At 38.8% G+C, this 15550-nt stretch overlaps 1 protein-coding gene across 1 annotated transcript in view; it reads right to left on the bottom strand.

Moving 5' to 3' along the window:
• Nucleotides 1-15550, bottom strand: part of mpzl1l (myelin protein zero-like 1 like) — a 33768-nt gene that overhangs the window by 5841 nt on the left and 12377 nt on the right. Inside the window, exons 3-5 of the mRNA XM_034683464.1 lie at nt 8225-8435; nt 4886-5015; nt 1394-1499 (exon numbers count right to left, since the gene is read on the bottom strand). Of these exons, the coding sequence (XP_034539355.1) occupies nt 1394-1499; nt 4886-5015; nt 8225-8435 (447 nt within the window). The remainder of the gene's footprint in view (nt 1-1393; nt 1500-4885; nt 5016-8224; nt 8436-15550) is intronic.

Genomic DNA, 15550 nt, shown 5'->3' with positions numbered 1-15550 from the left:
TATGAATTTAGCTGAGTAGAAAAAAGAAATGGAACCACACGATCATCTGATCACTCTAATTCATTTTGCATTACTCTTTAGATTTCAAATAGTCTTGGTGTAGCACATGTGCAGTACCTGCCTCTGCATATATCTGTATGTCATTTATACAGCTATAGTAAATAGTAAATAGTAAATAGTAAATAGTAGCTAATTGTGATACTTTATACTTTGTAACTGCTTTTATCCTACTTCATTTTATTACACTTCCTGCATCTGTCATTTTAAATCTTTACCGTTTTAAATCTAGCCAAACCTCAAAAGTTTCCACATGTTAGTTCCCACAATAACACACCTTGAATCTTAAAAACCACAAAGAAATTGTTGTTTAGAAACAACATGTTGATATATGAAGGTCAGTCTGGTTGTAATAGTATTTATAAAAGATTTATGGATTATCAGTTGAAGACAAAACGCAATTTCCAAATGAAAAGTGATGATTGTTGGTGTTTAGGTCCAATTAGAAACTTGATGTGAAACAGAAAAGGCATGCTCATGTTACAAAATTAGCCTTTAAGCTAAGCTAAGCTAATTAAAACAGTTATTGAGATCTAGTCCTGAAGTTCTACAGACACTTCTCATGTTTTGTTGCTTTTTAAAGGTTCCCAAACTTTCCCACACTGTCCCTTGAGGTGGTTTAAGTGCTCACAGTCATGGGTGAGAAATAATAGACCAATCATAAAATGGCACGACTCAAACACGACTAGCCAACAGACAAGGTCTCGGCAGCAGTGGTAGGTCTTTAAAGAGCAGTGGCCCATGTGAATCTGAGTTTCATACTGACTTAAAGCTGAAGATACTGAACTCAGCTGGTCTGAAGAGAACTAACTGACCTGTGTGCACGGCCCTGTTTTTGGTCCTGCTGTAAATGTTTAATCTGCTGCCAATGTTTAATATTCAGTTTATCCATCGTGACACCTCGAAGGTCAAACGTTGACAAAGAAAAGCAGAAAACGGATGACTCTTTTTTTAAACTCCTACTTTTGGTACTACTTTAATGATGATTGATTAAATACTCAATTTTAAATAAGTCAAATAAAAGTATTATGGAGGCATCTCAAGACCCCAATGAGTGTCATTTTTCCTGATACATGTTTTTTTACATGATCTTAAATCCCACTTTTTACGTACCTTGTAGCAGATTTGTATTCTCTTTACTTTTGGTTTGAGGTCTGCAGTGTAAACCATTGTTACACTTCTATTAAGTTTTTAATGACTGAAGCAAATTCGTCTTGATTTCACTGAATCAGGATCCAGAGATAGATTTCATTTTGATTTATAAAAGAGAACAATTGCATCATTGTCCCAGTGAAAAGGTGTAAGCTGTCGTTTTTTTCCGTCCCCCAGCTCCTACCTGTAGTGGACCCGAGGGACTGGTACACCTGGAGCCCTCCAGGCTGGACTCCACCTTCTTTCGTGCCTGCGGAGCCTGAGAGCTCACGCTTTCCAAGGACGTACATCTATTTTAGGGTTACGATTTGCCATGGTGTCGAGCAACCATTGGTGCACAGTCAAATGGAGACAGACAACAAATAATGGACACGAGACAAAAATAAAACAAGAGATGAGCACATGAAACACTGAATGCAAACAAAGGGCATGGAGGCTCCCAGTGGTTTGCAGAGATACTGAAGCAGGGAGACGCACTGGGAGGAGACTAGAGGTGCACTGAGAGGGATTAAAGAGATAACAGGCTGATGCTGAGAGAGCTTCAAGGTTCTTTTGCTGCTGATTGTAATCACTGGCACAATGTTAAAGAGTCGTCTAACAGTGTTTGTTACTTTGATATATTGAAGTATAACAGCGTAAATACATCTGAATGAAGGAAAAATATATTCACGTTTATTCATAGATTATCCTCCTTTCCAATAGGTCTACTTATTTGTGTATATGTTATACTCTCGGGTAATGTTTTAACTGTTTTGCAGGTTCAGCATAAAACCATAAATTTAACTGCATTTATTCTGCTTTATTTGTGCAGGTGAAACTTTTTACTCCTCTTCTGAAAAGTGCCATACTAATAAAACTTTACAAGAAGTACTTAGGGCGGTTTTACCTGCAGTGGCTCAATTGCTAATAAGCTTATGAGACAAATATATTGTTCACCATTAAGGTAAATGAAAGTGTTAAACTGAGCTGTGAATCTGAATTAACAAATATTAACAAATAATCAACAAGTCCAATTAACGTGCAGAATGTGAAATGTGAAATATATTTTTGGTTTTCGTTGATTTTTTTAAACATTGTTTTAGTTCTTAATATTGCTGTGGAGGCAGATGTGTGTGATACCTTTACATATTTTAACTTCTGTTCATTTTGAACAGAATGATCAGACTGTTATCAAATTTTATGTCTAACGGAGTTGAATTTTAGAAGAACTGTGCCCACATCTGCTTACAGTCTAGTCTTGTATAGTGGATCAGTGGGCTAGTGTACACTACCAGTCAAAAGTTTGGACACACCTTCTCATTCAATGCTTCTTATTTATTTTAATTATTTTCAACATTGTAGATTAATACTGAAGACATCAAAACTATGAAATAATCTGGTTTGGCCATAATCTGGATTACAACAGTAGTTAAATAGAGCTATCCATTGTGTACTAACCCTACCTCTGAACAACACAACTGATGGTCTCAAACACATTAAGAAGGCAAGTCATTCTACAAATGAACTCTTGTCAAGGCTCATGTTAATTAGAAACCATTCCAGGAGACCACTTCATGAAGCAGACTGAGAGAATACCAAGAGTGTGCAAAGCTGTCATGAAGGAAAAAGGGGGCTACTTTACAGAATCTAAGATATAAAACAGATTCTGCTTTGTTTAACACTTTTTTGTTCATTCAATAATTCCATATATGTTCTTTCATAGCTTAGATGTTTTCAGTATTATTCTACAGTGTTTACAATCATTACAATAAATACAAACCCTTGAATGAGAAGGTGTTTCCAAACTTTTGACTGGTAATGTATGTATGTATATATTTATTATATTTCATTTTATATCATTCTTATTTTTTAACTTTAATTATTCTATTTTAATTTTGTAAGTAAACTGTCATACTCCCCTGTCCCTTGCTGAAAACTGTTGTAACAAAACAACAAGTCTATCTTATCTTATCTTATTGTATCCTAACATATCTCATCCTGTTGTGTAGTATTATAGCGAACATCTTAATCATACCAAGCTAAAATTGTTGTGTTTGTTCTAAGTTTGGTCAAAGTAAAAACTTAATGTCCAAGTGAGTAATATCTTTATTGTTTCAAATGTGGATGACCATTGTGTGATTTCACAGAGGACACGTATTTGTGTCTGCTCTGCTTATTTGCACCTTGTAAGAATTCTTGCATCAAACCGTTTTTTGAATAAAACATGAAGAAGTCATCAGTGCACCTCTAGTTAAGACAGTAAATACAGTTAAAGAGTCAGAGGCATTAAACCTGAGCTGTATAATGACATATTAAGGTGACCTTACATTGCCAACATTATACCTCAGGACATTCTTACTGATGTGTCATAAAGTAAAAGCTGGTGATGAAGAAACATGAGTGAAGAAGACAGTGGTTAATTTTGAGTGTTAGTGACAATATATGATGAACAATGACACGACAACATGCCGACAACAAGCCGATCGATGATGTAAGTGGAAAGTGTTGCTGTGATGTTAGTGGTGTTAACACAAAGTGAAAGAGGAAAGTGACTGGCACCAGTGCAAACAGAAAACCCAAAGATCCCTCACACCGAAGAAGAAGCTCACAGGCTCAAACCATCCCTCAGCCCGATTCAAGAGAACACATGAAGCTTCTTTCAGCTTCTGTCTGCTCACTGCTTCATCAGTGGTTATCACATTGAGGTTAAGGGGCAGAGAGACGGCAGTATGGCTGGAGCATGCGAGGCTGAGATAGCTTGATCGTTGTCAAAGTCAAGGTCAGTCTAGTTTTCGATGATGTCTTTGATTATTAGTAACGAAACAGGATCATGTAAACAGCCCGACACACAGGTGTTTTTCCACACAGGTGACCACAGACAGAAACTGTACCCAGCTCCCATGCAGAAAGAAAGGGTTAGCGAGGTGTTACAGTCGAATGATTCAATCTCTTAAAGGAGTAAACATGTCACTGCAAATTAAATCAGACATTCAGGAAACCAGATCGATCACATGATGCAGAGAGTTCACCTCAGATATAGGGCTGTCACGATACACCCGTGTTGATGATGTTTAAGAAGTCTTGTCGCTCCACTTTGATCTTACCTTTACTTCATTAGACTGAAATCTTTTGTTTGTCCTACGTTTTCTGTAAATATCCTGATGTGATCGTAATCGTGAGCTTTTCTCTCCACAATAATCGGAAGGTGAGGATCTGATATCATGACAGCCCTACTCAGAAACTTACCTGACAAACCTCCAAGAGGTCCCGTTAGGATCTTGCGTTTTGTTGTGAGTGTGTGTATGCGTCAGAAATAGATTGTTTTTTGGCGGAGAGTTCAATGATTTATCACGCCCATATCATACAGTCAATACAACTGTTTTTTTAAATCATTGTTTTGTGATAATTGATGTAATTTTCTTTATTCTTTCATTAATTTTTGTTTGCATGTATGTAATAAATCTGTCCAGTCATTTCATCCAGGCCACATAAAAGGATTGGACTGCTTACCTGCCTGTTTGCCTACCCTTACAACCTAAACTAGTGAGTGAGGTGCAGAGGAATGTAGTCCGATGAGCCCTTATAAAAACCTTGACCAGGAAGATTTCAGGGAAGTGTTTGAAACCAGGAAGTGAAGTCTCGTGTTTTTCTGCTGCATATGTCATGGTATGTTGAAACATGCTGACTGCACACTCACCCTTCATATTCATGGCGGTTGTGAAGCACCCTCATGACAATGCAGGCAGCTACAGCGATGAGGACGAGCAGAAATAAAGCACCACAAACTGCTCCGACTATAACGGCGGTGTTACTCTGAGGGAGAGATTCTGTGAAGAGAGAGACGACATAAACAACACAAAGGTTAGTTAACAGATAGAGAGGCTGAATGTTCAGCTGCGTTTACAGACACTATCATGTTTTCTTTCTTTTGTCCTCCTTGCATGCATTGATGTCAGAGCTGCATTATAAATCACAATATAAAGGATAAAAGTCATTTCCAAATTTCCATCTGGTGCCTTTTCATTGACTTGTATGTCATCTATTGTGAGTAACCTTTACAAACACACTGCAATTATCAGATAAATAGAGTCCCTTTGAAAAGGCCAAACATCAGGACTTTTAATGGGTGTCCTCCGCTTGTCCCAACATGCAGTATTAAAAAAGTTGTTTAAGAAATGAAACATGTCTGTAAAGTTTTATCTAGACATTATCATTCCTCTCCTGCAGAAACAAGCTGATGGTGTTTCCAGGAGAAATACTCCTGCATGAGCTAAAATAAACAAACATGATAACCTCTTTTCTTCTGGCACTGGGTTCCATGCTTCCTAGATACAAATGTTTGATATGGAACAAACTCCCACTGTGAGGGTGGAGCAGACTCTGCAGGGCCAAAAGATAACAAGCCGTCACATGCACATGTGGGCTTCGTGAAACTCAAAACAAGAAAACAAGAAGGCACCTGCTGGAACGGCTTTTATAGGTCGGGTATTCAGAGCGCACAGAGCTCACTGAGCTCACAGATCCAGGTAACTGTGTGAATATTTGATCATTCAAACTGGTTAAACAATGATCGTGAGGGAGTCATGACTCTGAAAGGCTGGGCGCCATGAATACATTTTAATAAAGCAATAGTGTGATAGGTTTCAAACCTAAAGGTCTTTTTGGTAGTTTTTGTTCACAAATATTATCTGTATGATTAATTTTCTTGAATATTGATTTGATCTAAATCTCTACCATATATGACACTGCTGTGCACTAGTCAGAGAGACACATTCAGCTGTCCAAATCTCCTTTAAATTACTAATTCAACCTCTATGCTTTCTCTCTCCATAAAGAGAACTGAGAAAATGATTATGAGCAAAGATCTAAAAACTGATAGCACATCTCAAATGTTAGCATTTCAAGTTTGTCCAAATACTAGCACAGACTGTGTATTAAACAATGGACACTATAAGTGTTCACTGACCGCGAAGCCAAGAGATTTAGAGCTCCCCCTGCTGGCTGGCAGCAGTGTAGGTCATGAACTCAGCCTCTCTCTTGTTAACAGACGGATCAGAGGTCAAACTTAAAAACTAAAACACACGCCAGAGGAGAGAAACGTAACAAACATTAACACATCAGTGTCTATTTCAAGCGAACACATGAAATCTGAAGGATTTCTGACATTACATCAGTAAGCTAAATGTTTGTTTTGGTCAGCTGAAGGGTGTGACGCAAGGTTTTGCAGATTTTTTTAATCAATTATAAAAGTAAAACTATGCATTGAATATATTTATAGCACCTTAAAAAACCCAAGTTTACAACGTGCTTAAACATTCAAGCAAACAACAAACAAATAAAAAAGTGAAAGTCAAACAACAGAATAACTTAAAGACTATTTCCCTCAGAATACTTCAACTCATGTTTGCAGTATTTGTATCCTTCGGTATGCTTTATCACCTCAGGTGTATGAAGACACCGTCTCCATGCTGGCTGTTATTAGTGCTCTTTTATTGTGTTTGACGTGCTTGTGTACACATCTCTCTCTAATCCTAACATTTGTTTATGCAGCTTTGTTGTTACTCCAGCTCTTTGTAGGGACAGCATGTGTACACATACCAGGCCAGTACAGGTTACTTCTATTCTTATCTTCAGGTACATAATGGAAAATAACTGTAATAATAATTCACCCTGCTCACTCAATATGTAACCTCTCTTTTATTACCAGGTCAGCTTTAATACTTGATTCTGATTGGTCAAAAATTAATCATAACAGGGATTAAGTCTCAAAAGCAAAAGCAGTGTCTGGAACAGCCTGATAACACGTCATATCAAATCAGAACCCAATCCCCCTTTGCCTGTTGACACTGTGGTAAAATCATTAGAATGGAATGGATGTGAATAGAAACGACCTGATCACACGCGTCATATCAAATCAATTCACATAAAGTAGTCCGGGACATTCCCCCTCTGCCTGTTGACACTGTGGTCAAAATGTTAGTATGGTCTGAGGCTGGTTTTAGAGTGGGGAAATAATGACAGTTAGCAGGCACAGAGGTGAGAGCATCTCTAAGCTGCTGACCTCTACAGAGCCACTTAAACCAGAAGAGGTAGAGATAACAGCAACAATGGTCAAAGACATTTGCCTCATTTATGTTTAAAGGTGAGTCAAGGTCAAAGCTATGATTTCCATGTAAAATCAATGAAGTCATTCTAATTGTGATGACACATACAGGATTGTTTGCAGTTGATGAGTTTTCTCCCATGACAGGCAGGAACAGGACAAGAGGAAACAGCCACTAAGTGCTGATCCAGTGAATCTTCACAGGCCGGCAACCGGTTCTACAGCCGCTTGTGGGAACAAGCACACATGCAACATCAAGCTTACCTACGTAAACATTACTGTCCTGATGAATGGAAAGTCACTTGTGAGTTGTGTGTGCAATACTCAATGGCATTTACTCTCCCAGGCCAGAGTGATAGACTATTATAACTATTGACCTATTTCCCAAGAAACCTGTAAACTTCTGTTTTCCACTTGTGTCTGAACTGCTGTCTGTCACATTGAGTTGTGGGAGGAAGTGAGAGCGTTTTTTATTTGTTATTAGTAATCCAGGTTTAGGGATGACTTAACTGAGATTAAAAGATCATTTATTGGGCGTCAGTATTCCTCAAGAACTAACTGTAATAACCTGGCTGCTGTGTCCAAAATGAAACCAGTCAGGTGCATTACATGTCATCATAGTTACCTCAATTCACCTTAAGAGAGTGAAAAGCCGTCATGAGTGGGTTAAAACATCTTGCCTGGAGACATGACGGATTCATACTGCACCTCAGACTGCAGCGTTTCACACACCGTCCAATCAGCATGCCCACATGCAGAGAGTCAGTGAGTGGGTGAACACAACTCACAAGTGTCTGGGCGAGGCCGAGGGTTCATGTAGAAGAGGCTCTTGTATAATCCAAGAATTTCTGTCTGGAGCTTTAACTGGCTTTAACTTCCACTGAAATCCTCTACAATCAACCCACTTAATGAAGCACCTTGAGAGATGATTACCTTTCACAACGACCCTGAGCTCAGTTCGAGCTGATGTTCCCAAAACGTCGGGCGGGTTCTTCACGTCGCAGAAGTAGGTGCCGTTATCGCTGAACTGAGCCGGACTCAGCTGTATGGAGGCGTCCCTCTTGTTTATGTCTCCGACAAACTGCACCCTGTCTTTGAACTCGTCCATACCCAGGAATCCTTTCCCGTTAGAGAAATAGAAAATCTAGAAAAGAGAGAGAAAGAATCAAAATCATTAAAGTGGAGTTCAAACAAATCAGTCTGTCACCGATTCACAGATCGATGTTTTCTTTGTCAGATTGCACAGTAGAGCCGAGACATCCACAAACCAAGGTCTACAGTTACTGAATATGTGTTTATATTTTGTCCTTGGATCCTGGTCCTTCTTTTCCTTCTTTCACCTTGAGTGCTGCCTGGCAATGTGGACGCCACATAATGATTCAAACCTGCTGAGTACATAACTGAGAAGCACACCTGAAGCAGAGAGACGAGCCGAGGGGAAAAATGGAGAAAGTTCTTACAGAAATTTAAATTCCAAACTTTAAAATGTTTGTTTTTAACTCTGTTTTTTATTAATTTACTATAGGCTTTCAGTCGCTCTGCTCCTCAACTCTGGAACTCACTCCCACCAGACATTAGAAATATTGACTCTCTACCCCTCTTCAAATCAAAATTCAAAACCCACCTGTTCCAATCCACATTCTCTGTTTAACTTCCACTGCTTCATTTTAACTTGGTGTTACTCTGCTTGTTGTTTTTATTTATTTTATTGTGTTATTGTATTTATTGTGTTTTAATCCCTCTGTAAATGGACCTTGAGTGTTGAGAAAGGCGCTTCTAAATAAAATGTATCATTATTATAAAGGTAAGAAAACACACAAGATACTTCCAACTCAAAGCACATGGGATCACAGTCTGTAGGTAAGGAATGTCAAATTGGTTTGCAGACAGTGGCTACCATTAGCAGAGCTAGCACTACCAGCCTTTGGCCCTTCATGCATGTAGGGCTGGGCGATAATTCGCTAACGATAATTATCACAATATCATTTTTCTCAATATAAATATGACAAATGTTGGATAAAAATTCATATAAATAAACCTGTAATTACACCTCCCAAACACTGGAAGGGGAGGAGGCACTAATGAGCTTTAAATGCTAGTTACAACCCAACATTGGACAGAAGAAGAAGAACAGCCAATCATGTCGCAGGGTGAGAGGTAGGTGGGCTCAAAGGCGTTTAGCTGAAACAAGCGACAGAGACACTGAAGAAAACTCAAAACCTAGCAGCTCAAAGCAGAGTCGTTAGTCTGACACTGTGTCGACTCTGTGTTAACTTTTAGCTTCATACACTTCATTTAATATACTTTCAGGATGTGGGTAAAGGAAGAGCACAGAGACTACTTCTGCTGTGCATTCCAGACACGTTTAATGTCCACCTCGACCGTAGGACAACTGAAAGACGAATAACCGTGATGCATTCACTGCACTGTGGGAAACAACATCACTCTGCCTGTAACCCTTAGTAATCTTAAAGGGGAGAGCACAACTCAAAACAAGACTCTACTAAACTGATACTCTGTACACAATTTAATGTATATTTGTTGTAAATTTTAATCAAATTATGCAAATAAGCTCAACCTGAGAAAAATAAGAATCTACAAACTAAAACTTCACAAAAATCTCATCTTACATTAAAGACCTGCTTCCTGTTAGCACCGTCAGAAATGATGGATTCAAGAAGTTCAACAGAAAACTTAATCCAGACACAAACTAACAAACCGTCTTCAGCTTTCACTCAGGAGCAAAAATCTGACATTACATTTAAATGAAATAATGATTTGACATTTATCATGATAATTATTGATATCGACTCAAATGAAATATTTGATCGTGATAAAATCATTTTCAATATCGCCCAGCTCTACTTGCAGGTTAATGTCCACATGCATGGGCTGGTTACACATTGCTCTAGTCCAGAAGTTAAATGACATATTATACATGTTTAACCAGAAACAGCAAACATATAACTTTTCTTTCATTATCCAGAACCGCATTCAATACAGACCGTTAATTAAAAGCAAAGTTCTGACTTTTTAAAATCGTTTTGCAGAATAGAGCTCACCTAATTTCTGCCTCAGCCTGCATGAGACTCCAGTTTACCTGAAAGTCCTGCATTAGTAAGACCAGCACATTAAACCATATGACACTCTGTTTTCTGAATGTTTCTGAATGTTTCTACTCCTATCATCATTTTTAACTATCATTCCACCTTTGAAACGATTTCAGCTGTGCCAAAGTTAACTTCTGCTCGGTTGCAGCCCCTGAAGCTCATCCACAGACTGCAGAGAGACGCTGATTATCAACATCAAACTGCCTCAGTCATGGCTTTCACTGATTTTAATCACCGGGTCTGTTTATGCCTGAGATAGAAGGCTCTGCAGATAATCCTGCTGCAGATAAAACCTCGTTAAGGATGAACACTGAAGGAATCCTGACCTAAAAACGAGCTGAACACCTCGGGACAAGCTAGCAGCAGCTTCAATTGAAGCCCCAAACTCACTATGCACCCCAGAGAGGCTTTGATTTCTACAGTAAACCTGCTGCATGCTCTGTTTGTACCAGCATTCATTTCTAAGTCCTGTTTCAATCGTGATAGACGAACACTAAAAGGTCATTTTGGGACTCAGCCTGTAAAGATTGCAGCCTATCTTCCGCTGCATTGCTCTCTGACGGTGTTGAAGCTAAATAACAAAACTTGTGTCGACAAAATGAGTCGATGTGACGTCTTCTTCAGTGATGATTCAGGTTGTTGACTTTTAAGGGGCAGCCTTAACTAACATCGTGTACAGAGCGAGTCTTATTCCATTCAGTGAAGCAAACCCTTGTTTCCTCAGACGTACAGTAACACAGAGTCATAAAAGCACAGGGCATCTGACCTAATTCACAAACCACAGAAATCCTTGTTTGAAATAAGGAAACTATTTTGGACATCAGATTTTTGGAAGGATGGTTTTTGTAGTTTTAGAAGAGAATACTGTAGGGAGTCACGAGTGCACCTTCTAATCATACATACACAAATACAATTAAATCATTAACATGTCATTTTAATTTATGTCTTAAGTTTGTTATTACTGTTGTTTTTATTAATGTTGTTTATTGACCTAAACTTCAGGAAGAAGAGTGTTGGGGATATTGGGGACCATAATTAAAATACATTTATTTTTTTATTTTTGGGTTATTACCATTATTTTAAATCTATTTTATTTCATTTTAATTAATTAATGTTTTTTTTATTTGATGTTATGCTATTTTATTTGTATTTGACTTTTCAGGTAATTATCTCATCGTATTAATTTAATTTTCTTTTTAAGTATTTCATAATACCCCCCTCTATCTTGTGTTAGCCTTGTATTATTTCACCTTTTTCTGTTGTTGTCTGTCTCTGTTCTTTTGTGAAGCACTTTGGGCTGCATGTTTGAATGTATGAAAGGTGCTATGTAAATAAAGATGAGTAGAGTTGAGTTAAATAAAACAGGTATTATAATAAAGCAAAGACAGTGAACATTCGATGAATTGTCAATAAATCTGTCAAGTATTATTTACATTGTACGAAATCATAACAAATCTTAACCCAGGACTTTGGTTGTCCAAACATTTGATCATTTCCTGTTTTCAATACTGCTTTAAAACAATGCAATCCCAGGTTATTAAAAATAACAATTAAAAATAGATTTACAGCCTTTATTTCGACCAATCAAAAGCTGCCTCAGGCACAGGAGAGAAAGAGAATACGGAAAGAGAGACAGTGCTGATCAGTGTTGCCAACTTAGCGACTTTGTCGCTATATTTGCTGTTCTAGTTTTCAGACCTCTCTAGCCAATCTTTTTCAAAAAAAGCTACTTATTCTGGTGTTAAATGGAGACTTTTGGAGACTGACGGGAAAGCATGTATTGCTCTTCTCAACAAGCAGTGGATGCGAGTCCCTCCTAGCCAGTCCCTCCAGGATTTTGCAGGATTTTTTTGTGATTGTTGCGGCCCAAAAAGCCTGAATTTGCTACAGCTTTTTGAAAGTTGCGATTTTTTTTTCTTTTTTCCTCTAATAACATCTCAGGGGCAAGTAAATACGCTCAATTACAGTTGCTTTTAGAAAACATTCTTCATGTGACCACTGTGACTGTATTTTGATTCTCTTGATTCACAGAAAAACGCCATGAAAGGACTGTATCGCACAATGCATCTGCATCTTTCAACAAGGAGTTGATCAAAACTTACTAAATGTGTCTGATGTTTCTCTAAACTGGAATAAATCAAGCTGTAGATGAGGAGCTTTTTACGGTAATGGCGGCAACAACGTCAAACCTCAAATAATAAACAGACGTCCCCCGGTTGTGTCTTTGTCACTAACGCACACCGGGGGTAAAAATCTTCAATGAAGATGAGACAGATGCATGGAGGTGAGGAGAGCTGGTTCATAAAGCACACCTGCTGCAGGTAGAGACCAAGCGAACACTGAGCCCCTCGATCTATAAATAACAACATTGTCATGGTCACTTGTCCTGCCTGCTGTCCTCGCTCTTCACCTGTTCTCCGTTCATGTTTTGCTGTTGAAAAGTGCCAATCAAGTGAGGACTTACGTTTATGTTCCAAGGAAGTGAAATAGATGATGAAACCGATGACGTACAGGGGCTGAGATTAAGGTAATTGGTCAAATTTGCGGGAAAGTTGCGGTGATTGTATAAAAATTGCAAGGCCGCGAAAAAATCGCGCTGATTGGTCGAATCTGCGTTGATAGTTGCGATCGCGAAATCACAACTTCCTGGAGGGACTGCCTAGCTGCATTCAGAGCAGGAGGCGTTCATCCCTCCGTATCCAGACTGCAAATGTATCACGCATGTAGGAGGACACCACTGGCTGATCCTGCCTACTGTCTCTTTTAGGTCCATTTAGATTGTTAATGTAGATTGTATACAATAAACATCTTGATAATGTTATGGTTGAAAAATGTAATGTTTTACTTTGATTTGTTGTAGGCTCCTAAGTGTAGTTATAAACATATTTAGGTTGTTTTTAACCTCTTTTTGTCTCTCCCTCAACATTACACGTCTCTCCTGCAGCGTCCATTACAATTACAATTACGCAAACTAAATAATGACGTCATTTAGTGACTTTTAGAACAGCCAATAGCTACTTTCCTCCCTGAGGAGTTGGCTGATAGAAGACTGGCACTGATATCAGAGACAAAGCGATGAAAAAGACATTATTGCCTGATTGTTTCACAGTGATTCCGCTCTAAAAAACTTGATAACTCCTTTTAAAACGGACAGAAACCTCGAGCAGAACCAGACTCATCGGTGAGCAGCCGTCTGCTGGGACTGGATGGATACAGGGAGTTGCAGAAAGAGAGACACGGAGAAAGATCAGACCAATAACAACAGAAGATACAAATCAATGGCTGCATGCCAGTAATGATGTGTTTTATATAATAACTGTATGATAATGTGAAGTCAAAGAGCAGGATTCATCTATCATAAATTCAGTCAGAAACATGTCACTTCTGGCTAAATATATCCTCTTTTGATGGCAGACACTTTCATGAGCCACAGTAGGAAAGCAGAGTTATTAGTGATCACATGAACCATGGCTCTGTTTTCTACTCCAGAGATCCAGTAAGCCCTGAAAGTGGGACAAAGAGCCCGCATGGAGCTGAAACTGGATCAGCTGATTATTATTTTTCATACACGTGTTTTTTTCTACTACTTTCACACGCTTCAAAGTCTTGTGTAATTAAAAAAGGCTGCCGCAGCATACATCAGTTTATGAGCAACTCTGAATCATCCGGGCCAGTCCAAACTCATCTACCAGCTTCGTCTCCCCGCTTCCTCTGACACATTGTTGTCTCATTCCCACAATTCAGAGCAGGTTGACAAAAACCCTAACATCTGTCTTTATGAGACAACAACAAAGTGTACAATCAAGAGAATTCAGCGAGGAGACAGCCGTGAAATCAGCGTGCATTATCCCCTCAAACCATCAGGATTTCTCCTTTCACACACCCGCTATCCCCGAGGGTGCTGCGGTTAAAAATAACATTTGCTTGAAGTCTGCTCATCACTAATCTGGCTCTGGCTCACACACGAGGACAGACGCCAGAGATTTTGTGAAATCATGGCTGTGTTACTCTTCGCAGTGTCAGCTGTGTAAACGGAGCTCTTAAAAAAGAACAATTCTTGCAGTAATGGATCGCTTTCTGCAGACTGAGGATAACCTTTCTTTTCTGGGATAATATCACTTTCATGTTACAGTAACACAAACAATGCTGAGAGTGAAACTGTCTAACTCAGGATTTCTAACTGACTAAGAAGAAATATCTACTGATACCGTCAGCATTTGTGAGGGTGGGCTGATTTTACGTGGAAGCAAACTTCATTTTCAGGAATGTTGTGAGGCTGTTTTTATTCAGACCTCTTTGTGAAGTCAAACAGGAGGACACATCAGAGCCTCCTCTTCCTCTTCATCTTCTTCTTGTGTATTACGGTGAGGAGGGAGAACGAAAGAAGCCTGGTTAGCTCCATCAATATTTAATGTTTGCAACAATATTTCCAAAGATCAGGGACGATCCCAACAACTTGTTTCCTGATGTTGGGATAAAACAGTCAGAACATCAAAACAGAGCACATTTTAACCTTTAAGTTCACTCATGTCTAATCATGGATAATGAAATGGACACAAAAGCTGCACTGTGTGAACTATACTATTTAGAGCTCGCCTCCATCATAATAGATGGATCAAACCAGAAAATAAAAATCCATATCTATATATCATATATAAATTGTTCTCAATTTATCTCAAAATGTAATCAAGCTCCAGCTAATTCAGAGTCCTGACCCCAATTTACACAGGATGCACCGCGTCGCGTGACGTCAACGCCGTACTGCACAGTCGATCTGTTCCCATTCTAGACAATGATTGTGTTTACACAAGGAGCGCCAGGTCTCAGCTCTGTCTTGAGAGCGTGCCACATATCCGTGATCCATGTATGACTACAACAGGATTTTAAGAGGATAACTGTGTCAGAATAACAGGACAATTATTAATATTAAACTCATTTAAACCTGCAAAATGAAACTTTATAGTTATGCAGCATACTCAGTGATGATTAAAACACAAAGTAATGGGATACTGTCCAAATGAGCAGAAAGTCAACCACAGAAAGGCTCTGTGACCTGTGGTTTGTATGTGGTTCTCTCTATACTGGACCCAGCTGATCCTGGCTGCTCTGCTTGTTTTGATTGCTATGTGGTGTGTCTGATGTTTGTTGG

This window comes from Notolabrus celidotus, chromosome 5, assembly GCF_009762535.1.
Source record: "Notolabrus celidotus isolate fNotCel1 chromosome 5, fNotCel1.pri, whole genome shotgun sequence".
Classification (NCBI taxonomy): Eukaryota; Metazoa; Chordata; class Actinopteri; order Labriformes; family Labridae; genus Notolabrus; species Notolabrus celidotus.
The sequence above is the reverse complement of the archived record's forward strand: the minus strand, read 5'-3'. Positions and strand labels throughout refer to the sequence as shown.